The sequence below is a fragment of the Sphaeramia orbicularis genome, chromosome 6, assembly GCF_902148855.1.
Source record: "Sphaeramia orbicularis chromosome 6, fSphaOr1.1, whole genome shotgun sequence".
NCBI lineage: Eukaryota > Metazoa > Chordata > Actinopteri > Kurtiformes > Apogonidae > Sphaeramia > Sphaeramia orbicularis.
Window position 1 is genome coordinate 48,384,278 of NC_043962.1, and position 24,320 is coordinate 48,408,597.

Consider the following 24,320-nt stretch of genomic DNA (forward strand, 5'->3'; position numbering starts at 1 on the left):
TACATAAAGCTCTGTCACATGTTTTTTAACCTTTAAGTATAAAATAATTTGCTTTGTGTATAATAATCATCATTCAGTGTTTACTGTATTCAGTGTGTTGCTCATCTTACTATAGTTTGTTTCCAGGACACAACTGTTTATCCATGGTTCAGTCACTGTCTGAATCTGTTGTTTGCACATTTGCCTCCAGGTCAGATAGTATCTCAGATAATCAAGAAAAGTCTAGAAAAGAAGAAAGCAGCATCGGTTTTCAGTTAATCAGTATTTATTATTGCATCATAACAGAGTGACACTATAAAACCACAACACAGTCTGACTCGTCGTATGCAAAATGTTGTATATACAGTTGAATTCCTTTAATGTTGAATTTTTTTGTATATTGTAAATATGAAGTCTGCACACATGTACTGCTGGGTTACTGTTAGTGAGCTGTAATGTTAGCTTTGTTCTCATCTCCACTCTTTTCCACTGAAAAACAGCATCTCCTGGAGCATCTACTCAAACAGCTTCTTCCTGCCTTCCATCCCAGACATGGCCTCCACGTTCTTCCGCCAGTCGCTCACCTCCTCCTTCTGCTCATGACAATAAAGTCAGATTTAGTAATAATGTCTGTTAACTGACTGTTCTCATAATCACAAGGTATCCAGAAATATTGAAGCCTCTTACCTTTTCTTCTTCCTTCTTCACTGTCTTCAGGTTGACCTTAAAGTCCACAGACTCTTTGACCTTTGATCCCAGTAGAGCACCCAGCATGGCATCTGCTGAGATCTTCACCCTCTTCAGAGCAGGTCTTTTCATCTTACCCTTCAGCTCAGAGATCTTCTGAGACAGGTTTTCAATCTGCAGAAAACAAGAAAAAAAAGGTAAGAAGTGCCTGATAATAGAAGCCCAGTTTAAACAAATCACAATCGGTCACAGTTAAACTTATAAATGTAACAGAAGTCAACAAATATAAATATTACAAAATGAAAAAAGCTCCAGAAAGCTTTAAGATTAATCTGATTATTAATAAAGACAGAAAATGTATGAAAGCATACCTCCTTGTTATTTTTTGTCACCTTGGCTTCAATGTCATAGCGTTCTTCATCTACCACATCAATCTTATGGTGCAGGTCTTTGCACAGAGCCTGGAAACCAAAAAAAATTACGTCAAACTCATTTAACGTCATCACAGATGTCCTAGGTTTTCTGTATAAAAACAGTTCAACATCTCAAAGTCAGAGTTATACTTCTGTAAGGTGCATATGAGCACGATAACTTTGAAGGGTTTTGTCAGCTTTTTTAGCACTCATTTTGCTTTTTAGTCCAATGGCCCGAAAGGTCCAATGGACTATTGGTATCAGTTGTTGTCCGTCCATCATCTGTCCATCGTCCATTTGTCGTTCGTAAACAATTTTTCAAGAATCTTCTTCTCCAAAATGATCAGTCAGAATGACTTGATATTTGTTGTGGAACATCTTTGGGATAAGGTCTACTAAGTTTGTTTAAAGAATTGAGAAATATTGATTTTTGAATTTTTTTTTATGAATTTTTGAAATATTTAAAATCCCTGTTGGTTTATAATGGGACAAATTTCAAAGTGCTATAACTTAAAAACAGTTGAAGATGTAGATATAATCACTATTGGCAATAGATAGGAAGTCAGATATGGGCTTTCATTTGGTGTCATGACCTTTGACCTTGAGCGACCTTGAAAGGTCAAACAAATACGAATTAATGTATTTAAATATGCTGCTGGACTACAGGACCCTTGGTCCTATTTTTATTTCTTTCATTGTTTTGTTTGTTTTTCATGGTTCATTTTTTTGGTTCATTTTACTGGAAGAAGAGCTGTTTAAAGAGATTAATTTGAGAAGTAATGAATTAGTATTAGGAGATAATAGGTGACATGAGGCTGTACTCTCATCAGAGGTTTAAATATCCACATGGTGCAGTGGATAGCACTTGTGCCTCACAGCAAGAAGGTCCTGGGTTCGATTCCAACACCAATCAGTGGGGATGGGACCTTTCTGTGTGGAGTTTGCATGTTCTCCCCGTGTCTGTGTGGGTTCTCTCCGGGTACTCCGGCTTCCTCCCGCCATCCAAAGACATGCACTGATAGGTTAACTGGTTAATCTAAATTGCCCATAGGTGTGAATATGAGAGTGATTGTTTGTCTCTATATGTCAGCCCTGCGATGAACTGGTGACATGTCCAGGGTGTACCCCGCCTTCGCCCGTAAGTAGCTGGGATAGGCTCCAAGCGACCCCCATGACCCTAGTGAGGATAAAGCGGGTTCAGAAAATGAATGAATGGTTCATTTTTGATTATTTTGTTTACTTTTATTTAATTATTTCATTCAAATAAAATATGTTTTCCATCTAACTTTCTTATTCTTTTGATTAATAACAACAGGAAAAAATGCCTCATTTTATGAAGTAAATCTGAAACTAAATTTACTGTTTGTGGTTTCATTGAAGACATAATTTATATAGCTTTTAATTTTTATCAGCTCCATGTTAAAATACTGGAAGAAGAGCTGTTTAAAGAGATTAATTTGAGAAGTAATGAATTAGTATTAGGAGATAATAGGTGACATGAGGCTGTGCTCTCATCAGAGGATTAAATATCCACATGCAATTTCTGCACCCTGTAGCCAATCAGAACTGTTTTTATTTTTTTGTCTATGTTTGATTGGATAATTTTCACTGGATTGGAAAGTGGGCTTGAGTGAAATACAAATGCTTTTTGGTCTCCACAATGAACATAAAGCTGATGATTCCCAAAAAGAAAGCAAAGCCACTGGGGTCAAAAGCCTCTGACAAGCATTATCAGCAGACTGAAACACTAAAAATCTGATTGAAAAGGAATGTACACATACTTGTACAACATTTGTTTAGCACCAGTCGCCACTGACATACAGACTGACTGAGAAGTTAAGAAGTTCATTAGTGACCACAGGTGCACAGAAACAGACAAAAAAAATAATATGTTTTATGTATTATAGATTAGGAATGTCTGTGAGCCAAGTGAGCTAACATTAGTTAGTGTCATAAACTGTATAGGATAGGACTGTAAAGGATATGCTGGCTTTTTAAAACCAGAAGTGGCAATATATGGATAATAGTACTAGCTAAGTACTAGCTTTATGAAACAAAGCTATTTTATGGATTTATTAGTGATACCTATTAACCACAACTACAGTAGTGTAATTTATTAAATTACAGCAGATGTCTTTTTTTTTTTTTTTTGCCACAAGACGTGATTAAAAGAGAAAAAATTCTATGTGTACCACTTTATCACATAAAATGGATGAGACTGGAATGAGTCCTGGAAAAGAAATACCCACCAAGTAGTTTTAAAGACAAGTTCTTGAAGCAGCATTTAGTGGCCATCAGTGGTATTACAACTTTAAAATGTTTTCATTTTGGGGCTGAGGTCCTGGCCCTTTGATTACATGTTTTATTCCATTTACACACCTGAAGATCCTGTACTGACAATCCCGACAGCTGCAGTGGAGGGACTTTCTCACTTATAGTGTTTTCTTTCTCCAGCTTCTTTTCCTCTTTTTCTTTTTCCAGCATCGCAGTTGCCATTTTCAGCAGTTTGGTCTGAGCAAAGCCATGAAGGGAGGAAATATTAGTCTTCTGATAGTTGGGAATAATTATTGATCTGATGGATTATTGTATCGATAAGATGTAGAGAACAAAACCTTGAGAGTAAGTCTCCGGGATGCAGAAATCTTTGGCTTTTTCTACATAAAAAAGCAGAAGGCAATCTTTTTTAGAAAGCAACATTTATATAAAGAAAAGGGACACACAGGTTCCAGTTTAACTTACCGATCTGTGGTGGATGTTAACATATGAAAAGGACAGAGCAAAAAGATGGTTAGAATCTACAGTGTATAAATCTGAAAATGACCATAAGTGAACAAATATTAAGTTGGAATATAGAAAAATGTAACTTACACCTCAGACATGATTGCAGACTTTTATCTGTTAAGGAATAATTACATTTAAACTCATTAAAATTCACATACACTTATATACTTCTGTCGTGTTTACTGCCAAAATGAAAGGAAATACAAATTCAAAATGCTTTTATCTGTATTTTGCCATTCATGCTACTTGTCTTTTTCTTACATCAGAGACTATGGAAGATCCACCATTTGGCCTTTAAATGAGAAACTCTCCATGCTCAGATGCTGCGGATTCTTAAAATAATTTCCTTTTTAATCCTGATCAGTCAGCTCACTTTAAGGGCAACTGCAACCAGGATCACAAACAGCATCACTTTTTCTTTTCTTTTTTTTTCTACTTACTTTTTTTTGCCCACATCGTTGGAATAAGTGATTGTGACACATAATGCTGGTGTACATGATGTACCATATCAATCAATAATAACAAAAAACAACTCTTGCAAGGGTGTCAATGTGCATTATTTGTTGTTATTTTGGCTAAAATAATGCACCACAGATAGACACTGACATTGAAACACATTCACTGAACAATGACAGAACAGTTTGACCTTGATTTGGTGATTTAGCAATTGTTCATGATTTAGAGAAAACACTAACTCAAGTCAATGAATTTAATTCAATTAACTGCAACAGGTGAAAATCTACATACCTTCTCTCTGCAGAAAACCTGTCAAGGTTAGCAGACACTGTCTTTGAGTGTGAAGAAACTACAGATGATCAGATCAGATGTAACAGATGCTGCTTCCTTCTGTGAGTGGCTAACTAAAATAAACTCCAGTCAGTCTACTGTTTATCACTGCACCACTGAGTGGAAGCCACCAGGACTAGGTTTCAGATTGTACCACTCTAACAGTGTACGAGTACAGGACGTAAAACACTGATTGAGTCATATCTAGGTAGTTTGTATCATGTTTAGGAAAAAGTTAGATATATAAATGTTACATTTTGAAATATTAACAAAAACACACCAGACGACTGGTCGTGGTTGTTTATTCAGTATCACACATACAGTATTATATAAAGTGAGACAGCACCACCACCTGTATGACACAAGTATTACACTACACAAGAGGCACTAAACCTCAGTCTGACAAAACTGTTAAATGTACTGTATGTTATCACACTTTATTTCACATAGGCAGAGATTTATTAAGATAAAAAGCCTCTCAATGTTCTTTACAATACAATAATACATACAATGATTTCTTAACATCCTGAAACTGTTGTAAAGAGGAATAGAGATTCAACATCACTGGGCTAAATGTTTGCAAATATAAGGTTTGCCGTCTAAAAATTGATGTGGTGCTAAGACAGCTTTGTCTCACATGAGTGGTTTCTTATTGTCCTGCATCAAACAGCTTCTTCCTGCCCTCCATCCCAGACATGGCCTCCACATTCTTACGCCAGTCAGTCACTTCTTCCCTCTGTGAAATACAGGTGAACAATGATATCTATTTTTTTCCTAATATACTATATTTACTATTATTTGGTTGCTGGAGCATAACTGTTTCACAACATTAAATCAAAATGACAAAATAAGCACCAGTTATTAAAAATGCACAAAATAATAAATCCATTGAATGAAAAAGTTGTCAAAAATGAACAAAAACTGAAAGTCCAAATATGACCAAAAATTTAATTAAAATGGAGTAGAATTGTCAAAAAATGTTGAAGAATGCAGAAAAATAAATAAATAAATAAATAAATAAATGTGAATTTCTAATAAAACTGGGGAGAAATAATGTTGATTGGTATCAGCAAAAAATGAATAACATAATCCAAAAATAATAAATAAACAAAAATCACTAGAAGTGAACAAAATATAAAAAAAAAAAAAAATGATGGGCAGATAAACCAAAATAAACACAATATTTCAGACACCAACAAAAATTAAACAAAATCAATAAACATATGTGAAAAAAATCAATAAAATGAACCCAAATTAATAAAATTATCCAAAAAGTAACATACAGGAACAAAATTATTTTTTAAAAATGAGCAAAAATTAACAGAATAACAAAAGTGAACAAAAAAATGAACAATATAATCGAAACATGAACAAAAATCAGTATAAACAAAATTATCAAAAATGATGGGCAGATAAACAAAAATGAACAAAATAAGTCAGAAAGGAACAAAAATTTTATCGGTCACAAAAGTGACTAATAAAATGAACAAAATCATCCAAACTGGATGAAAAAAAAAAAAAAAAAAGATGACCAAAACCTTAACTAAATGTCAAGACATACGTATACCTTTTCATCCTCTTTCTTCACTGTCTTCAGGTTGGCTTTGAAATCAGCCTTCATGAGTTTGGAGGTGTCACTGTAGGCACCTAGCATGTCATCTGCCGTTTTCTTCACCCTCTTTAGGCTCGGCCTCTTTACTCCCTTAAGCTCAACGATCTTCTGATTCAATGACTGGATCTGTGCCACAAAGAACCAGGTCAACACCCAAACACATCTGTTGACCTTTTAACATCATCTCTCATTTCCTGATTCATATTAGATTGACCTCTTTTTCATTTCTGGCTACTTTAACCTCCATATCATAACGTGCTTCATCTACAACATCGATTTTCCGATGCAGGTCTTTGCAGAGCTCCTGTAAACAACACAAACAGTCATGAAAATATCCAACCATGATATGATCCAACTGTCATGATCACTGTCGACAGTACCTGGAGCTCCTGGACTGACAAACCTGACAGCTTCAGTGGAGGGAAGCTCTCATTCACAACTCGTTCTTTCTCGTGTTTCTTCTCTTCACTTTCAGCTACCAGTAAAGATGCTGCCTTCTTTAGCAGTTTAGACTTTAATAGAATGAAACTTTAATGAAGCGCTGATTTAATGAGGTTCTGTGCATGTAGTGACTGTTGGTCAGGACAATACCTTTAGAAGCAGTCGGCGTGTAGCTGAATACTTAGGCTTTTTCTGTGATTAAAATAAGAAAAGTTTCTATATTAAACATAGTCACTGACACAGATTTTGATAAATGGTTAAAATAGTAAAACGGTTTTAATGAATGTTCCTTTGAACTCACCGGTCTTCATCAATACAGGGCATGAAAAGCAGGCCAAAGAGTTATTTATATATGCATATAGTATATGAATACACTGAATACAATTGTAGTTAATACTCACCCCTCAGACATGCCTGCAGCTTACAGCACCTTAGGGACAAACATGCTTTTGTCATTTATTTTATACATCACTTATGAGACACAACATTTCTTATCAGAAGCAAATTGATGTCTGTCACTGTCACAGTTGTCTTTGTTCATGTGAAAGATGTATTTGCAAATTGTTAACTGTTAAATACATTTGCTCAGACTTAACTGTCCTCAAGAGCTTTCAGATCTGTTTCACTGCCAATAAGCTCTGTCTGATCTCTCCTATTGTTTTAGAGTCTGACCAGGAGCCTGTTGGACAGCTATATTTGGCCACATTGACCCAGCAGCTGCTGTGGCAGTCATGGTGATGCCAGAGGAAGGTTAGCCAAACTACTCTCACATGATTATTTAGAATAATTAAATTACATTTCTCAAATCCTGATCCTTCACATTTTACACTACTGTTTTCTACTATGCCAAACACCATCATTTAGTTTGTTAGTTAGTTTAGTTAGTAAAAAAGCATAAAATTCCACACTCAATGACCCAAGTAAAAATAAGTGGGATAAAAATAAGTGGGAGCCACTGATAAGTCTGTTATCATGATATAAAACCCATTCAAGTCATTACAGTATTTTTGTTCAAGACTAAAGTCTGATTTGTGATTAAAATGGAAGAAAACAGATGGTTATTTGTGGTTTCAACCTTTTTTTTTTAAATGATTAGAATGTTTCAGAAATCTGGATCCAAAACAGTCAAATACATTTAAAATTACAAAATAAAGGCTGTATGTAGAATATGCATGAGTAAAAACTAAGTAAACCCTCCACAAAAAAAAATACTGTGACATAAAATTTCAATTTTTATAATAATTATAGCAGCTGATCAAGGAAAATTTATCATCATATAAAAATTATATTATAGGTACAGTAGTTACTGTTATGATTTTTACAGCCTGGCCTTACCACTGACCTACATAATGTTATATTTCCTTCTTTTTTTAAAAAAAGAAATGAACAAAAATAGGAAAAATAATAAAAATGAGCAAGAATGAACCAAAAAACTTAACATGAATGAAAGAAATTGTCAAAAAAAAAAAAAAAGAGTAAAGATTCAAAGAAATTTTTAATGAACAAGAAAGATCCTCATTATCATTAACTTGGTAAACAAGTTAAAAATTCCATACTAGATGACCAAAGGAAAAGTAAGTTGGGTTGTGTGTCAATAATAACACTGAGAGACATGGGCCAAAATGTTATCATCATAAAAAGTTAATATGAGTATACCACTTTGTTCAAGTCATCATAATCATAATTGCGTAAGACATATTTTTTTCAGGTCATAGCCAATGATGCAAAATGAGGCAGTAGTTTCAGGACAGTAAAGTTACACAGATATCACAATTTTGCCAAACATATGACTTAGGCTATTATGCTATGAGGCTAACAAATGGTTGTAGTAGATGGTTATTTTTGGTTTCAGTCTTTTTTTTAATGGCCATATGCATGTTTGATCAATGTCAGAAACTGAAACATCATCACAATACGTCATTGAAACATTTTATGTTTTATTTAACAGTGTAAAACAAAACAAACGCTAAAGGCAAAAATGATGTGATATAGAATTATATTATGATAATTATAGCTGTGAATCAAGGAAAAGTATCTTGCTAAAATGTAAAGGTTTGTATGATATATGTGATCTATCATTATTTCAGAATTGTTATTGTTGAGTAAGCTGCATGTCTGTCTTTTAGCCTTAAGTTTACACTCTGAATATCTTAAATAAACCTAACCAAACAGAAAGAGATGTCACTGCTTGTTTTGACAGAGTATTATAACAATTAAAATTAAGACAGCCCGGCATCCAGCAGCAGATGGTTTCAGGAAGCCTGTTGCTTGCCCTCCATTCAGACGTCTCTTGGTTTATAAGAACCAGCCGTCATCACTTATGACCCCAGATTTTCAGCTGCAGTGCTGGGTCAGGCGCGTTTTTATCAGCAGCCAATAGTTTGGCAGGCAGTGCGAGCCTCAGATTACATTTCCTTGCTTAGCACTTAAAGAGATAATCAAGAAGCTTGAGGTGTCGTAGAAGTCAAAGGTGGGGAGCCATGTCGGAGAAATTGTTTTAAGACTCCGACAAGTAGCGACATAGCAGGGATTACCTTATGTAAATGCCAAGCGCAGTATCTGTGTCAGAGGCACGTTGATATGCAGTCTGCATTAAAACTGAACTGACCAACACAAGGCTGTAAAAACTGACACCTTTACTCAGGAGAGAAGGTAGAAGAGGCCCCTTAAATAACTGTCTGTAACTAGTGAGGCTGTTTTGGTTTATTGTGTGGAACTTACCTTTAAAGTGAGGTCAGTCAGGAAGAGCAGCAGGATCAGTGAGTCAGGAAAACAAAAAGCACTTTACGATTATTAGTGAAATGCATTCATAGCCTCATGTGAATGGCTGGCTAAAATAGCCTCCCTGTCCACCTGACAATTACTGCATCATGCAACCTTTTCTGATTTGCCCTCAACCTGTGACACGTTTAATTCACGCGATTACATTTCCCAGGGACACATCTCACACATCCCTGTCCGACTGACAGCTGACCTCTGCCTTTGTAGCCCTCAGCTGCTCACTCACTGCTTCACTTCACCAAAAGTGAATATACCAACCCGATCACTTGTTGAAATATCAAGTTTATTTATGAAACAGTATTTTTAATCTCTGGACAAACTGGTTTCGGCTGAGCTTTCAGTGAGATTTATTGTGTCTCAGTACTACAAATCCTCCTAATTCTGCACATGTCACGAGCTGGGCTGTTTTAAAGAGTATTTTTACATTCAGTACTTGGATCAAAGTGCGTCATAGTTGCAACTGCCACTCAAACACAAAACCCTCTACATCATCATCATCTATTCTGGTCAGACTTCAGTGCCACATGACTGTTGATCTGCCTGTCTTAGTGTTGTGTAAACTGAGCTCAATGTCCAGTAGGAGACAGTAACGCCAACACAAAGCGATAGGAATTAACACATAACCACAGCCGCATTTTTGTCCCATAGATGCTGAGCTCTACGGAGTAAGCAGCAGCTGGAGCTGAAGGTTTAGGGCTTATTGTGTTCACAAACCAGGGCCGCCTGTTGGCTTTGAGTCATGATCCTCTGAACTCAAATCTACATTATCTGTGTATTTAGGAGACGTTACCTGGAGGTTGTAAGAGGTCAGACTCAAACCAAAATATGCTTTCAACAGGTTGGCTGTGTTTAAGACAAGATTTAAGCACCCAGAACATCTCAAGAAATACATATTGATGTATCATTCTGTCCAACCACTGAACAAAACTTACTGTCTTCGAATAAGAAATTTAGCACATTTAGCCGCTGCTGCTCCCTAGTGGTTAATTTGATAGTTTTACATATTAAAGTTCAGGGCATCAATAAAGAGAAATGGATTCCAGATTGGCTGAGTTTAACACTTATCACAAAACTGTTTAGGAAATTGTAGATGTGCAAAGTAGAACTTGAAGCTAATGCAGCTATAAACCACATTTACATCCTTCCTGTGAATTCAGATGTCACTTTCTGATAACACAAAGCCAGTCACATTGAAACTGACTCACACGGTGAAGCCTTTGTCTAAACTATTCCTGCGCTCTGACCAAAAGAATCTGTATATTTCTGTGTTTCCTTTATACAGTGGAGCTTCCATAGATGTTACAATGATCCATATTTCTTTTCTCTTTGTTTACTTCACTGCTGGTCTCAGAGTGTCATCTTCTCTCAGGATTCTGGACAAACGTCTGGACTGCAATCAGCCAGTGAGGATACAGACTAAACTCACAAATACTCTACACTGATGTTTCTCAAAGGCTAATCTTGTGTGTTTCTTTCAGGATCTTGAACACTGCAAAATAGGTAAGTGTTTTGTGTGCAAAACTGAGATATTTACATTACTGATCAGTGTGTAAACTATCAATATTTATGTAAATTTCTGGTACATGTCAGGGTTTTCCCTTTCACTATAAGGCACAGGTGCAGCACTTTAGCATTTTAGGCATCAAATTAAGTCAAATTAATGTGAAAACAATCCAGAGAGCATCAAGCGTAACTAAATTGCTTTTTCTTGTTGACTTCTAAATAGAGTTTTTGTGATTAATAATTTTGGATGTAATTGTCTCCTCTAACTTCTCGAACACAGATATGGTCATAATAATGGTAAAAAATTATCTGAAATTAAGTTTGTTGATTATATCATTCTATCACAAACTTAAGAAAAACACTGTAACTCAGACAGCACTGAAGCCTTCTAAAACCTGGGAAAACCCTGATCTCTGGTCTTCACTGTTTTCATCCTAAAGATTACAGATTTTATGTAGCTTGTGAATCAAAATATAATTTTAATCTAATCTTTGAGTGTTTTATTTGCCAGGGGGTACAAGTGCATGTGATAGATATAATTTACTCAAAAATAACACATTCTTCTCCCATTCTGAGATAACTGCATAGACAAAGGCATGCTTGTACCGTTACGTGATGCTCCTACTGATCCAGAGTGGGTTCCTGAGCAGGTGGGCGTCGGGATGGACAAACATGGATTCACTCCTGTTTTAAATCTGACTTGGAGTATAAAAGCAGACTGTAAGTTATGCTTCAATTATCTCCAATCAAATGGTATTTAACACTGTTTTTAAAGTGGTTCGCTGTGGTATTGATATTCCAAACTCTCACCAGCAGGGGCAGTCTCATCCCAGAAAACACTTAGGACTACCAAAACCACAAAATCAACACCATGTATCCACAGACTGTATCATTCACTGAATAGGGTGTAAAGCTCAGTGTTTACATACTATTATTGCATCATCAACTTTTCTTCTTCAAACTAAAACTCATACTTTATGCTTATTTTGACAGTTGGTCAAATTAACGTTATGTTTTATAATCCTCACTTGCTAGAAAAAAGAAAGAGGTTCCCAAACCTTTTATAGCGGAAGGCATCAGAATGTACCAAGTGTGGCGGCAATCAGAGGGGAGTTTTGTGGGTTTGACAGATGTTAACCTTTAAATGCTTAACCTTTAAACTGCCTCTGATCTGTTATGAGACTTTTTGGGGAATAGTAAAAAATAAAGTTGAAGTACTGTTTAAGTACTGATTTGAGTATATTTCCATTAAATGGCAACTGTAAGGGATAACCATCCATATTCATGGATGGCTTGATCATGTGGGAGGGGCAACACGAGGCCAGCTCTAGGCAGGGTGGGCTCAGCCCACCCAAATGTTCGTCTTGTCCACCTAACTGAAAGTTAAGCAAAAACATTTTTCCAATAGAAAAATATAACAGACTACACTACTTTTGGGTTTTATTTGTGATTGGGTGGGCAGCCTACAGCCCACCCTATTCCATCGGTGATTGGCTGTCATTGTTGTTTTGCACTCCCTAAGCGCTTCATTTCCTTATACAGCAGCTCACTGTCTGTTGTCTGTTTCTGAGCTGTGGGGAAATAAATGACCCTCCTCAGTCTCTCCCGCACCTATCGAGGTCACTGCTGCACCTGTTTCTGTTTAATACCGCCATTCTCTCTATCGGAAGTTCACAGTATCTTTTATCTGTCGTACTTTTTGACGTGCTCTTGGGCTGAGCACCGTCTCTGGGGTCCTGCAGAGCAGCCAGACCGGCGCAGCCACATCATGTTATGTATGCACACACTGACTAAAGCACCGCAAATAAAACACACACATTGGGCAACACAACGCCAGTAAAACATACAGTCTCTCAATCGCTGCCCAACGAAGAGACAAAAACCGAGAGAGAGGCAAATGATCTTTGTCACTAAATTATATAAATTATCATAATAATTTTGTCATGTTGGTTTATATGTATATAGTTCTACTGACATTTGAGTCTACAGTTCAGGGTTTTAGATGGGGAAAAAAAGATTTGTTGTTTTCTATGTCATTTGTCACTTTTCAGACTGAATTTTCAGTCTGAGTTTGAACAAGAGTAGACTGCCTTCTTTTTGTATAAATTCTGGCCACAGTGAGAATATTTTATTTTATTAATATTCAGTATTCATTCTTTTGTTTTTCAAGCTCATACAATGAAAAGAAATATGCATGAAGGACTTTTAAAATCATTTTTTATTTTATATTAAAGAGTAAATGAACACAAATGAGCTGCCCGACAATTGAATTTCTCTTTGGGATCAATAAAGTGATTCTTATTCTTAAATAAACCCCCAAACCATTTCTTTTCAGTGCTATCAGGACTGCAATTCAGCCTTCAGGCCACTATTCAACTTCGCCCTAATACCAACCAAGTTGCCCACCTGTTATTTCAACCAGCCCACCCTAATATGACAGGCTACAACCAGCCCTGGGCAACGGGTATATGAAGCCTGAAGTAGATGCTGTCAGAGAGTGAAGTGTGTCCCTGCTTGTGTGGAGCAGGCTGATGAAGCTGGTTCCCTGTAGCCATGGGCTGAGCTGTAGTTTCAGTTATTGATATCTGAGTTTCCTTAAATTCTGTCAAGCTGTTTTTGTCAGTTAGGTATTTTTTTTTTTTGGGGGGGGGGGGGGGGGGGCGGGGGGGGTTGCAGTAACAGAGCCCTAATGGCTGTGTACCTTAGATGATCACTGTAAATAAATTATACCATGGTGAAGATCATTCCAACCTCCTGGTTTGCATCTTCCTCCACACGGCCAATCGTTACAGTCATTTTCTTTGATTGCAAATTATTTTCTTAGTCGTTCTCATCCCATCTGGTCACTTTCTGACATTTTGGTCAAAGTGCTATGTGGCGTTAGTTTTGCTCACCATGGGAGGCCGGCAGAATGACTCACTTCTCCCTTTAGTGGTCATATTAATCCCCCAGCCCATCAGTGTAAATAAATTCAGTTCATATCTCAACAATACATTGGCATCTTTGGCAGAACTTCAGGTGTTTATTTTAATTTATATATTAATTGATAATACACTACATATTCCTTTTAAAATGTTTTCCTTTTAAATTGCATTAAAGTAACAAACTTTTTTTTTTTTTTACAGCAGGTGTACAAGTCCTTCAAGGATCTCAGATTAATATTGTGGATAAAAGTACAAATCAAAGTATGTGTGTGCAGTATTCCTACAATATCAGCGGACAAATAAATCCAAAGAGAGGCAAAGTAAGACTGGAACATATTTGCTGTATGTTAACTAATATAAATTCTGCATTCACTTATTTTATAATGAGACGCCTGTTTTTCTTATTTAGCCGTGGACCTTTTCACTGGATGGAGTGGTGGTACATCCTGACCGTACATATACAGTGTCGGTTTTAAATTTACCACAACCTTACCTTAAAGATAAGAGGATCCAAAAGCATATCACCATCCCTGGTAGATTCACTGAGTTTTTTTTTTTTACTTTTGTGTTTCTTGTATGGTTTTGCATTTGCAAGTAAATTTTAAGTATAACATTATTTCACATATGTTTTATGTCTATGTTGTCTTCAGGTTTGACTATTTTCTGTGCTTATAATACTGTTTTCCAAGTATTACCACGGTTCTCTTACATGATTATCTTTGTAAACATATGTTAGAAAGATTTTTTGAATGCATCTGACTACTGTATTGTCTTTTTACCTCTGTCACCAGGATGTGATGACAAGAAACTCCAAAAAGCCCAGATATGTTTGGAAAATGGTAATCCTCTTTTTTTTTTTTTTTTTCAAACTGAGAGTCTAAGTGACTCAGGGCCAGGTAGACATTGTTATCATGAGTGTTTTGTTTTTTCAGGGAGTCTTTGGGAGCTTCAAATGACTAGTGATTTGTCACTTAACTGGAGATACAGAACGTTGTCTGTTGTCATTGGTTTTAATGCAGCAGAATATTCAGAGAAATATCAAGTCTCTGTAACCAGCCCTGGTGTCTTTTACTCAAAGAATGTCTTGAAGGTAATGAGTCATTATTTTATTGATACTGTCATGTAAAATTGTGATATTTGCTGCTTATTTATTGTAGTGTTCTGTTATAGTGTGCATATGGTTAAATGAATTGTCTTTGTTTCTGTTAACAAAAGGAAAACAGAAGATCACTGAATGTGACCTTTGAGTTGAGTTTGTCAGAGCTTTTGCAGTGTGAAATTGTGATAAAGGTGAGTTTTACTTTGGTCTTAGACTCTCTACAGTAAGATTAGTCATAGATACAGAGTCACTGTTCTGGTTTTTGTTTATTTCGTAGATTCAGCCATTTTTTATACAATGCAAGAATGATTGCTGGTGTGCTGAAAAACACATTGAATACTGCTCTTATTGTACGTATGATTTTTTTACAGATGTATATTAACTTTTACAACATACAATGACAGTAATCATTGTCATAATCATAAGCTTAACATTTTGTATTAATACTATGTGAAAAAATTAACCTGTTTTGTTTGATTAGATTATAAGCCACGGACATTAATTGTAAAAGCAGCCATAGGACTGATCATCACTGGCGGTTGCCTTGTTTATTTCATCTGGAGGGAATGTCTTAAAGGTATGGCTTAATGTTAATGATTAATATATCACTCAACATTACAACAAGAATAGAAAATGAATGACTTTTCTCTCAGGTCCTGTGAAGACATTATTATCTGCTGCCAAAGAAGAGCCAGAGGGCGTTCAAGTGCAAAACAGAAGAAGAGTTCTCATCATCTACTCCCTCGATCACCCTTTGTACAAAAACATTGTTCTCAAGCTTTGTGCTTTTCTGGTCAATAAATGTGGCACTGAGGTGGTTCTGGATCTTCTGGACTCTACCAGACTGGGAGTGATGGGCAGCATCCAGTGGCTGGACTGGCACAGAGAGCAAATAGAAAACTCTTCAAATAAGATTCTAATCCTGTGCTCACAAGGAGTTCAAGCCAAATGGAAAGCGATGTGTGGTGGTAAACAAGTCCTACTGAGAGAAGATGCTTGTTCATCTATGGGGGATATGCTCATTCCAGCCCTCTGCCTCATGGTCCCTCATTTTGTCAGATCTGCCTCCTTTGAAAGGTACATAGTGGCTTACTTTGATGATGTTTGCTCCGAAGAAGACGTTCCCTCACCTTTCAACATCACAGTGCGCTACAAGTTGATGAAACAGTTCGAGGAGCTGTTCTTCAGAATCTTGGATACTGAAAAACATGAACCAGGCAGACTAAATCACATTGATGGACTTTCAGAAGAGGACTATTATCACTGTCCCTCAGGTAAAGCCTTATGGGAGGCAATAGAGGCTTTCCGTGCTTATCAACTAGAGCATCCACAGTGGTTTGAGGAGGAATTGCTTGAAAGTTCAGAGCTAGACATGATATGATGAGAATTCTGCTGAGCTCCAGTGAAGCAAAAACAGCCTCAAACCCTCTTACATATTCTGTACATGCCTTGATGATCAGGAACAAAAAGACAACAGACGATGCAATTGACTGAGTTTAATCATTGAATGTTGCATCTAGTGACAAAATTGATACTAAACTGAAACAGAACCAAGTGAATTAGTAGTTGTATATCAGGTAAATGTGGAAAACTTGGAATTATACAGTATTATCTCTGTGTTAAGATGTAAACTGGATTAAAGATTCATATTAGCTGGGAGCAATTCCAGGTTAGTTTAGACCTCCAGATCTGTGGTTGATGCTTCTGGGCTGTGTAAACATTGTGTGGGTCAAAGTTTAACCTTCTGGGCAAAGTTTCTAGCATTTTTGTATCTGTGGAGTAGGTAAGCACAAAAATCTGTATGTTTGGATACTTTTTTTCAGCTAATGTAAGGGTAAATATAATGTTACATGTCTTCCAAAATATTGTATTGCATGTTGTTTAAGTATGGTTATTGTAAAATGATATCTGTTGTAGATAAATGCAATGTTTTATGTCATTATTATTAATGGCTCTAATCCTCTGTCATTCACAAACATACATTAAATGTAGTCTTCAAATACTATCATGCTGTTTTCTGAAATGTTTATCAATCTGAACACATAATTACATCAGCGTTAGTGTTTTATGCCTAAATTAAGTGAAGCAGGAAAAAGAAAACTATACAAGCCCCAGCTCTGGAATTTGGGGTTTGAGTGGCCCCCAGAAGGGGAGGGTGGTGGGAATTTGTCCCAGAAAACAGGAGCAAAGAAAATTCCCACAATGGCTGAATGGGACTTGAAGCTTGCAGTGACGGAACACACACAGCATGGTGTGATGCAACCAGGGAGACTATTTTATTTTTCCAACAAAAAACAGAGGTAATGTTGTGAACTATTTTAACTATGACAAGCTCAGTATAACTCTTTTAGTCCTTTAGACACAACTGAAGCTAGATCACACTATTCATTTATTTTTTTAGCGGAAGAGCTTCTCTGAACTTAACTCAAGGACTGAAGAATATAATATAATTGCCTTGTCTCTTAAGTATCATTCTGTAAAACCATAAACATTAGATCTAAGTTGAGACAATATTATACTTTTTCCATTGTTATGCAACTTAAAAGTGGAAAGCAGACGGATAGAAGTGGTGTCAGTGGTTACTAAGTAATTTTCTTCTTTTTTTTTTCTTCAGCTTTCCAGCCATTCATTTGAAGCCCATACAGTCACAAACAAAAATGTTAAAAAGTCAAATATCATATACCAAATCCTAATGCATATTCCTTTCCTTAGGATACTGCAGGGAGGACTAATGTCTATACACAAAAGTCAACACTGTTCTAAGCAATAAGATATCTGAATATTTACAGATTTTCCTGTAAAACCTGACCTGAGAATGCTGAAGAGAGCCCCTATGTTTATCCTGAGAAGAGGAATTGCAACATACCACAGCAGATTTTTCAAAAATGGTAAAATGTGTCATTTAATGAAAATATTACGGTTAGGTTACATTCACAGTGTTGGCCTTGTTACTTAGTTCAGATTTGTTGCTGCTGCATTTACATATATGTTACATTTTCCTGTATTTTCTAGTATTTGAGTGAGGCCCTTCAGTGAGGAGTAGTGAGAAATCTCAATCTTGTGACATGAATATCACTTTGATTCAATCTGGCTGTTTGGACTGAGATCCAATTCATGTATAAAAGTGTCCCAATCAAAAGGATGTGATTCCATGTGATTTGAAAACAGATCAGAACAAAAAGATGAGATTTTGGCCACTTTTGCCTGCACTGTGAATTTAACTCTAACTTTTACATGTTGCACAATATATACATAATGATAATAATGATAATAGTTATAAGTCACTGTCAGTTCACAATTTCTTATTTCTTAGACAGTGTCTTCAGAGTTCATCCATCTGTATCACAGGCTCTGGCAGAGAACAGACCAGTGGTTGCACTTGAAAGCACAATCATCACTCATGGCATGCCCTATCCACACAACCTAAGGTATCCACATGACCCTCAGAAAATGTTAATATTTGTTTTAACAACTGATAATAACAGCTGGTATATTCCTGCAGCACAGCCAGGGAAGTGGAGGCCATTGTGCAGGATGAAGGAGCCACTCCGGCCACTGTGGGAGTTATTGAAGGCAAAGTTCATGTTGGTCTGTCATCAGAGGAGCTTGACCACCTTGCCCGCTGCAGCACATCCATGAAAGTGTCCCGAAGAGATTTGCCTTATGTTGTTAGCCAAGTGAGGCTGCAATACACACAAAGATCTTTGTTTCCTGTGTTTAATATTTGAATGATGGAATGTGTCATTTATGTTTCTATGTTGCCCTGTTGTGCGCTTCTTTAGGGGCTTTCAGGGGGAACGACTGTGTCAGCCACTATGATAGCAGTACATCGAGTTGGCATCCCTGTGTTTGTCACCGGGGGGATTGGAGGAGTCCACAGAGATGGAGAGAACAGTAAGCAGGAAATAAAAACATAGACTGATCACATCTTTCTCTGCATGTTTAAACTAATCACAGAGTTTTAATGCAATTACACATGAAGTCGTCAGGTGAATAAGCTTTTTATGCCAACATTCACCTGATACAGCTGAAGCCACGTGACCAGAGTTTGTCCATCTCTGAGTATTAAAATAAAGTTATACAATGGGTTTGAGGGATAACACTGAACCACATGATTCTTCCAGGTCTGGATGTCAGTGCAGACCTGACAGAGCTGGGCAGGACTCCCATTGCTGTGGTCTCTGCTGGTGTGAAATCTATCTTGGACATTGGTCGCACCCTAGAATTCCTTGTAAGAATTCTGAGTACCTTTATTTTTCAGAAAAATTACAATAAAACAGCAGATCTAACTCTGCAATTCACATATTAGCATGTGAATAATCAAGTAAAATGCCTGTAAGCAATACATTATGTATAATAATGCTGCATAATTATTGATTCTTTACTGACTATTGTGACTTTATTCTTTTACGTCTTAAATTAGGAGACGCAAGGAGTCTGTGTTGCCACTTATGGAGCCTCAAAGAATTTTCCAGCTTTCTTTTCTCCACAAAGTGGATTCACTTCCCCATATAATGTATGCAACCCTGAGGAGGCAGCAAAACTTATTGGTATAAAAACATTTTAGATCCTTCAACCCTTAAAGACCTACAACTATTTTTGTGCCGACTTCCAAATAAATTTTTCTCTAGATTAATTTTTTCCAAATTAATTTTTCCCCATTTATTGTAATATTATTGCATGCATTTTACATTTTTCAGTGAAAATCAGGTATTTTCTAATTTTTACTTTACTGATTGTGTTGTTCATAAAAGCGAGTGTCAGAAATTCAAAGGTTATTATATCAAGACAGAGAGAACTGGGGAAAAAGTGACTTTTTCAACAAAATATGACTGAACGTAAAAACAAGTGTTTACAGTCACTGTCATTTGTCAAACTACATGAATTCATTGGTGAATCAATGTTGCAGAGGATGCTGATGTTTCCATGTTCACTACGGAGTGTCTGAGCATCATATCTGATGACGAATAAAAAGCTGAGAAACTGCATTTTACCTGAATTATTAAAATTATTAGATTTTGGAGCATCAAAAGTTATCAAACATTTATTTTGTTTTGCTTTTGGTTCTTGGTTTGGGTCTTTGAGGGTTAATAGCCTTTCATCACTTAATTCTTATAAAGTTGCATGTTTAATGTTACCTCTTTTTCACAGTATACCTGTTATAAATGTATTTTATTAGCAAGTACTTTGCCACTGGGTCTCCAAAGTGGTGTCCTGATAGCTGTACCCATCCCAGAGGAGCATGCAGCAGTGGGCCTGCAGATAGAGGAGGCCATACAGACTGCAGTGGCAGAAGCAAGGTACAGAAAGCCCTGTGAAACTTTCTGAGACTTATTATCTTTTGTCAAGTTTCTTTTTTAATTTACTACTTCCTGGTGTTTAGATATTTCCTTAGTGACATGCCTGTGGTTGTAGCAGCAACAGCAGCATCTACTGGAAAAAAAACCTGAAAAAGGATAAAGAATGACTTTCTGTTCTCTTTTTGATTTCCCTAGTGATAAAGGTATCACAGGAAGAGATGTGACGCCATTCATTCTTCAAAAGGTCAATGATCTGACTAAAGGAAAGTCCCTTCAGGCCAGTATCCTTCTGAAATTGGTACACATTGTTAGTGTCAAATTCTCAGATGTCATTAAAACAAATTAGATGAAAAATATGTTATTTTATAGGTTTCCATTGCAATATATCACACTGTCCTTAACCTGCCATGTTTCTAGACATAGCACTCATTCATAACAATGCTAAAGTTGGCAGCCAGATAGCCTGCGCTCTGTCAAAACTGAGGAATAAGAAGGAGTCAAGAGACACAGCTCAGTGTGTGCAAAAACTCAGACCAGATTCAAAATCAGACATTGTGAGTATAAACATGTGATGGATTTTTCCTCAGTTTTTGAGAAGTCAAACGCTTTTCCAGCAAAGAACATGACACTGTCATTTCACAGGTCGTTGTGGGAGGAATAAATGTGGATTTTATAGCTAAAGGAAAAACTAAAACTCTTCATGTAAGTTTAACTTAAATCATGCATTTATTCACAAAACTTCAACGCAAAAAGATCCAGTTGTAATGTCTTTGTGGATACTTGTTTTGTCTTACAGTTTGGACAGACCAATCCAGGAAGTGTTTGTCAATCTTTTGGGGGTGTGGGGCGGAACATTGCTGGTTGTTTTTTGTTTGTTTGTTTGTTTTTTGTTTCAGTCAGATTGCATTCAAGAACATTTTGTCAGTAATTTGACTCTGATCATCTTACAGTCATTTCTTTGATGGTTTCCCTTCAGACTGTCTGAGTCGACTAGGCCACAAACCCCTCTTCATCTCAGCTGTTGGGACTGATTCACACAGTGATGCTGTGATAAACTACTGTAAACATATGGTACCTGGACAGTACTGTCATCAAACATATTTTTTGTTTATAAATTCATGACACTGTGTTTCTTATGCATTTGCTTTTTTCTTATTTCTGTAAGAACACAAGTGGTGTGGCAAGGCTGAAGGACCAGAACACTGCCACATACTGTGCTGTTATTACTCAAAGCGGAGAACTGAGTCTAGGGTTGGGTGACATGGATATTCACCAACAAATCACAGAGCACTATGTAAGTGAGCCTAACTCTAGCATCCATTTTAATCCAGCCCAGAACACAGGGGGTTTTTTTTCATCTCTGTTTTATCTTTGAATATTTTCTTTCAGGTGTCACAATTTGAGAAGCAGCTCTCCTCAGCTGCTCTTGTGTGTCTCGATGGAAACATCCCAGTCTCAACCATCAACTATGTTTGTTCTGTTGCCAAAAACCACAATGTCAATGGTAAACAGCGGGACATAATTAGAACAACTTATCATAAATAGTAGCTTTCATTCATTTTCATGTTTATACCAATGTATGTTCCAGTCTGGTATGAGCCAACAGATGCAGATAAGGCTTGTAAACCTTTCCTGTCAGAGGCATGGAAGTGTCTTTCCTACTTATCCCCAAACCTGTCAGAGTTGTGCACCATGAACCAAACCCTTGGCCTCCCATCACCCAAAGGTAATCTGAATCAGATAAAGTTCTCAGTCTATGGGCACATGCCGTTCATTTACTGGACGTGTCAAAACTTCTCGGTCATAGTTATATTTCTTGAGAAAATGCAGTGTGATAAATGAGGATGTGGTTTTGTCTTCTGGGGTGTCAGCGCTTCCGAGCTCTGTTGATGAGGTGCTCAGTATTGCAGTAGCTCTCTCCTGCCCCCTTCTGGAGCATCTGCACTGTCTAGTGGTGACCCTGGGAGCTAATGGTGTTCTCGTGTGTGGAGAACATGATGCAGGCTCGGTCAACCTGAAGCCAAGAAAACAGAAAAGGGTAAAGGCTGCCATTATTCATGATGATAATAAAGCTGAATCCTGCTACAGTGATGATAAAGCCATCTTTACATTTGCAGAAAGGACGTCTTTGTGCGCTCCATTACCCTGCCCTGACTGTGACTGCAGAAGAGACTATGAATGTCTCAGGAGCAGGAGATAGGTGCTAAAATTCACTTGAACTACTTTCTATTTTTGTTATTTCACTTTTATATACTTCCTGTGCTTCATTTGCATCAATTTGTCATTCCTTTTACCCTCTACCCTCTGTCTTAATTCTTTCATTGTTATGGACAATTCCTATGGACAATTTTTTGAGCACTTGCAAGGGTGTCAAAGTGCTCAAAAAACAGAAATAATTTAAGGTACAGTAAGGCACCACTGATTGGCAAAGGCTGGAGAAACACATGCTTAATCAGCATAACAAAACTATGAAACGAAAATTCCAGATGAAGCAGTTATCACAATCTTACGTTTAAGGTATTTTCTGTGATTTTCAAAAAGAAAAAAACTGATTGATTTGAACACCTGAACCAGTGTTATTATAATTAACAAATACTAAAACTACAAAGGATAAAATTATTCCATCAACTGAAATAAAACAAAAACTCAAGTTTTCCAAAAAAGACTTAAAATAAATATGAACAATGCAACATAATGAAATATATAATTGCAGGTAAAATCAGCTTAGTTTTATTCAAGCAAAGCGCTTCTTGTATACCATAAACTATGACAAGTATAACTTGCATAATATAACACTTACATAATGTGGCTTGTTTATAATATTCGATGTCATGAATCTTTCTTTCTGTCTTTTTCAAATTCTTATAACTCAAGGAATTCCATTATAGTTCTAAGATGAAAATTAAATTTAAAAAAACTAAAACAAAACCAGTACATTTCTCAATATGAAACTTTGCACTAATCAAACTAAGGAAAACTAAAAACCATACTGGAAAAAAACAAATAAATACAAAGTCTAAGGAAAGTTCCAAAACTATGACAACTCTGATTTGAGTATACAAAGGTCTGCATATGTACAAAACCCACGCCTTGATCCTCCATCTCTCTGCAGTCTGGCAGGTGCACTGATAACGGGGATCCTCCAGGGCCGAGACACAGACAGCTGTGTCCAGATGGGACTCCTGGCTGCACGTCTGTCCCTCGCCTCGCCACACCCCATCGACCCCACACTCACTTTAGACTCTGTGGATCCTGACAAAGACCACACTCACTGCTGGCCCAAGCCTCAATTCATGTGGATCGATTAAAAATGTTTTTATGATGTGAAATATGCTGATGAAATATGTCACAGTAGATGATTAAATAAACATATTACACACTTTTATAATTATAATTATTTCAAGGATTACATTTTCATATTATTCTCCATAAATTACACAAAAATAGATGAATGAACCACTTTTGGGAACTTTGTGATGCATGATTTCACGCTACACAATTTATTAAATATTACAACGAGGGGCTTCTGGAGTGTTTTAAATGCTTGGGGGGGTAACGTTATCAACTTAATTTGTCCAAATTCACGTATATTGTTAGTCATAATTTTGAATGAACTGAATATTTTTTGTTAAAAAAAAAACAAACCAAAAACAAAACTGTAGCAACCAGGTTTGGCTATTTGGTAATAACATTCATTACCAAAAGTATTCAAGGAAAAAATCTCTTTAATATATCGTAAAAAGTTCCGTTTTCCCACCTCTATTAGCATACCTAAAATGTACTTAGAGCCTGTGCATATAAAGCTTTGGAAATGATTATTTGGACACTGACAGAAAAGTAAAATATTTTACACAAGTTAAATGTGACTCGCAAAGCTAAAAATCAGGCAAAAATGTTAAAATATTGCGTTACAAATAAGCTGTTTTTAAAATGATAGCATAGGACTTGTAATTGTTTCTAAAGCCGTGGACCAGGGTCCGCACTTACTTTGAACTTCAATACCCAGTGTGCGTC

The 24,320-nt window shown here is 36.6% G+C and overlaps 4 protein-coding genes across 10 annotated transcripts; 2 read left to right on the forward strand and 2 right to left on the reverse strand.

The window, feature by feature from the left end:
- Positions 1 to 414: 414 nt before the first annotated feature.
- LOC115420721 (troponin I, slow skeletal muscle-like) lies at positions 415 to 4,659 on the reverse strand. Of its 2 annotated transcripts, XM_030136193.1 has the most exons (8): positions 4,608 to 4,659; positions 3,948 to 3,974; positions 3,819 to 3,822; positions 3,692 to 3,733; positions 3,459 to 3,590; positions 1,038 to 1,127; positions 667 to 840; positions 415 to 572 (listed from the first exon to the last, which is right to left on the reverse strand). In XM_030136193.1, exons 2-8 carry the CDS (start codon positions 3,956 to 3,958, stop codon positions 495 to 497), a joined length of 531 nt encoding a protein of 176 aa, XP_029992053.1. In that variant the 5' UTR covers positions 3,959 to 3,974; positions 4,608 to 4,659; the 3' UTR covers positions 415 to 494. The 2 variants fall into 2 exon arrangements, with proteins under 2 accessions (XP_029992053.1, XP_029992054.1); XM_030136194.1 differs by lacking the exon at positions 4,608 to 4,659 and having other exon boundaries at positions 3,948 to 4,193.
- On the forward strand, positions 699 to 17,419 carry LOC115420719 (interleukin-17 receptor A). 3 transcript variants are annotated; one of them, XM_030136189.1, is made up of 12 exons: positions 699 to 870; positions 10,834 to 10,883; positions 10,959 to 10,980; positions 11,560 to 11,703; positions 14,109 to 14,227; positions 14,317 to 14,440; positions 14,699 to 14,746; positions 14,840 to 14,997; positions 15,123 to 15,197; positions 15,284 to 15,356; positions 15,488 to 15,583; positions 15,660 to 16,973. In XM_030136189.1, coding segments are annotated over exons 1-12 (1,638 nt in total). In that variant the 5' UTR covers positions 699 to 869; the 3' UTR covers positions 16,388 to 16,973. The 3 variants fall into 3 exon arrangements, 2 of the variants coding, with proteins under 2 accessions (XP_029992049.1, XP_029992048.1); XR_003935586.1 differs by lacking the exon at positions 699 to 870 and adding an exon at positions 17,408 to 17,419 and having other exon boundaries at positions 10,687 to 10,883; positions 15,660 to 16,805; XM_030136188.1 differs by lacking the exon at positions 699 to 870 and having other exon boundaries at positions 10,687 to 10,883.
- LOC115420720 (troponin I, slow skeletal muscle-like) lies at positions 4,932 to 9,693 on the reverse strand. 2 transcript variants are annotated; one of them, XM_030136191.1, is made up of 8 exons: positions 9,421 to 9,693; positions 7,101 to 7,129; positions 7,001 to 7,004; positions 6,850 to 6,891; positions 6,639 to 6,770; positions 6,473 to 6,562; positions 6,214 to 6,384; positions 4,932 to 5,382 (listed from the first exon to the last, which is right to left on the reverse strand). In XM_030136191.1, the coding sequence occupies exons 2-8, from the start codon at positions 7,109 to 7,111 to the stop codon at positions 5,296 to 5,298; spliced, it is 537 nt and encodes a 178-aa protein (XP_029992051.1). In that variant the 5' UTR covers positions 7,112 to 7,129; positions 9,421 to 9,693; the 3' UTR covers positions 4,932 to 5,295. The 2 variants fall into 2 exon arrangements, with proteins under 2 accessions (XP_029992051.1, XP_029992052.1); XM_030136192.1 differs by lacking the exon at positions 9,421 to 9,693 and having other exon boundaries at positions 7,101 to 7,205.
- LOC115420718 (pseudouridine-metabolizing bifunctional protein C1861.05) lies at positions 17,177 to 23,687 on the forward strand. 3 transcript variants are annotated; one of them, XM_030136185.1, is made up of 19 exons: positions 17,177 to 17,306; positions 17,796 to 17,894; positions 18,320 to 18,434; positions 18,509 to 18,683; positions 18,789 to 18,900; positions 19,131 to 19,237; positions 19,430 to 19,556; positions 20,186 to 20,306; positions 20,502 to 20,587; positions 20,724 to 20,860; positions 20,949 to 21,008; positions 21,103 to 21,166; positions 21,283 to 21,377; positions 21,472 to 21,600; positions 21,696 to 21,810; positions 21,895 to 22,032; positions 22,178 to 22,344; positions 22,424 to 22,506; positions 23,419 to 23,687. In XM_030136185.1, the coding sequence occupies exons 2-19, from the start codon at positions 17,822 to 17,824 to the stop codon at positions 23,612 to 23,614; spliced, it is 2,100 nt and encodes a 699-aa protein (XP_029992045.1). In that variant the 5' UTR covers positions 17,177 to 17,306; positions 17,796 to 17,821; the 3' UTR covers positions 23,615 to 23,687. The 3 variants fall into 3 exon arrangements, with proteins under 3 accessions (XP_029992045.1, XP_029992046.1, XP_029992047.1); XM_030136186.1 differs by lacking the exon at positions 17,796 to 17,894 and having other exon boundaries at positions 17,193 to 17,306; XM_030136187.1 differs by lacking the exons at positions 17,177 to 17,306; positions 17,796 to 17,894 and having other exon boundaries at positions 18,327 to 18,434; positions 18,514 to 18,683.
- The last annotated feature ends 633 nt before the right edge of the window (positions 23,688 to 24,320 follow it).

Bases quoted from the DNA above. Each gene is read 5' to 3' on its own strand.
- LOC115420720 (XM_030136191.1), bottom strand. The intron at 6,771-6,849 runs GTATTGTCCTGA...ATTCTATTAAAG, and splicing joins CACGCCGACTGCTTCTAAAG to TCTAAACTGCTAAAGAAGGC. The intron at 6,563-6,638 runs GTACTGTCGACA...TGTTGTTTACAG, and splicing joins TGTCAGTCCAGGAGCTCCAG to GAGCTCTGCAAAGACCTGCA.
- LOC115420719 (XM_030136188.1), top strand. From the start codon at position 10,785: ATGATCCATATTTCTTTTCTCTTTGTTTACTTCACTGCTGGTCTCAGA. The intron at 14,228-14,316 runs GTAAGACTGGAA...TTTCTTATTTAG, and splicing joins TAAATCCAAAGAGAGGCAAA to CCGTGGACCTTTTCACTGGA. The intron at 14,441-14,698 runs GTAGATTCACTG...CTCTGTCACCAG, and splicing joins AAAGCATATCACCATCCCTG to GATGTGATGACAAGAAACTC.
- LOC115420718 (XM_030136185.1), top strand. From the start codon at position 17,822: ATGCTGAAGAGAGCCCCTATGTTTATCCTGAGAAGAGGAATTGCAACA. The intron at 20,861-20,948 runs GTGAGTATAAAC...GTCATTTCACAG, and splicing joins CAGATTCAAAATCAGACATT to GTCGTTGTGGGAGGAATAAA. The intron at 22,345-22,423 runs GTAAAGGCTGCC...TTACATTTGCAG, and splicing joins AGCCAAGAAAACAGAAAAGG to AAAGGACGTCTTTGTGCGCT.
- LOC115420721 (XM_030136193.1), bottom strand. The intron at 3,591-3,691 runs GTTTTGTTCTCT...GGCTTTGCTCAG, and splicing joins CCCGGAGACTTACTCTCAAG to ACCAAACTGCTGAAAATGGC. The intron at 841-1,037 runs GTATGCTTTCAT...TGTTTTCTGCAG, and splicing joins TGACAAAAAATAACAAGGAG to ATTGAAAACCTGTCTCAGAA.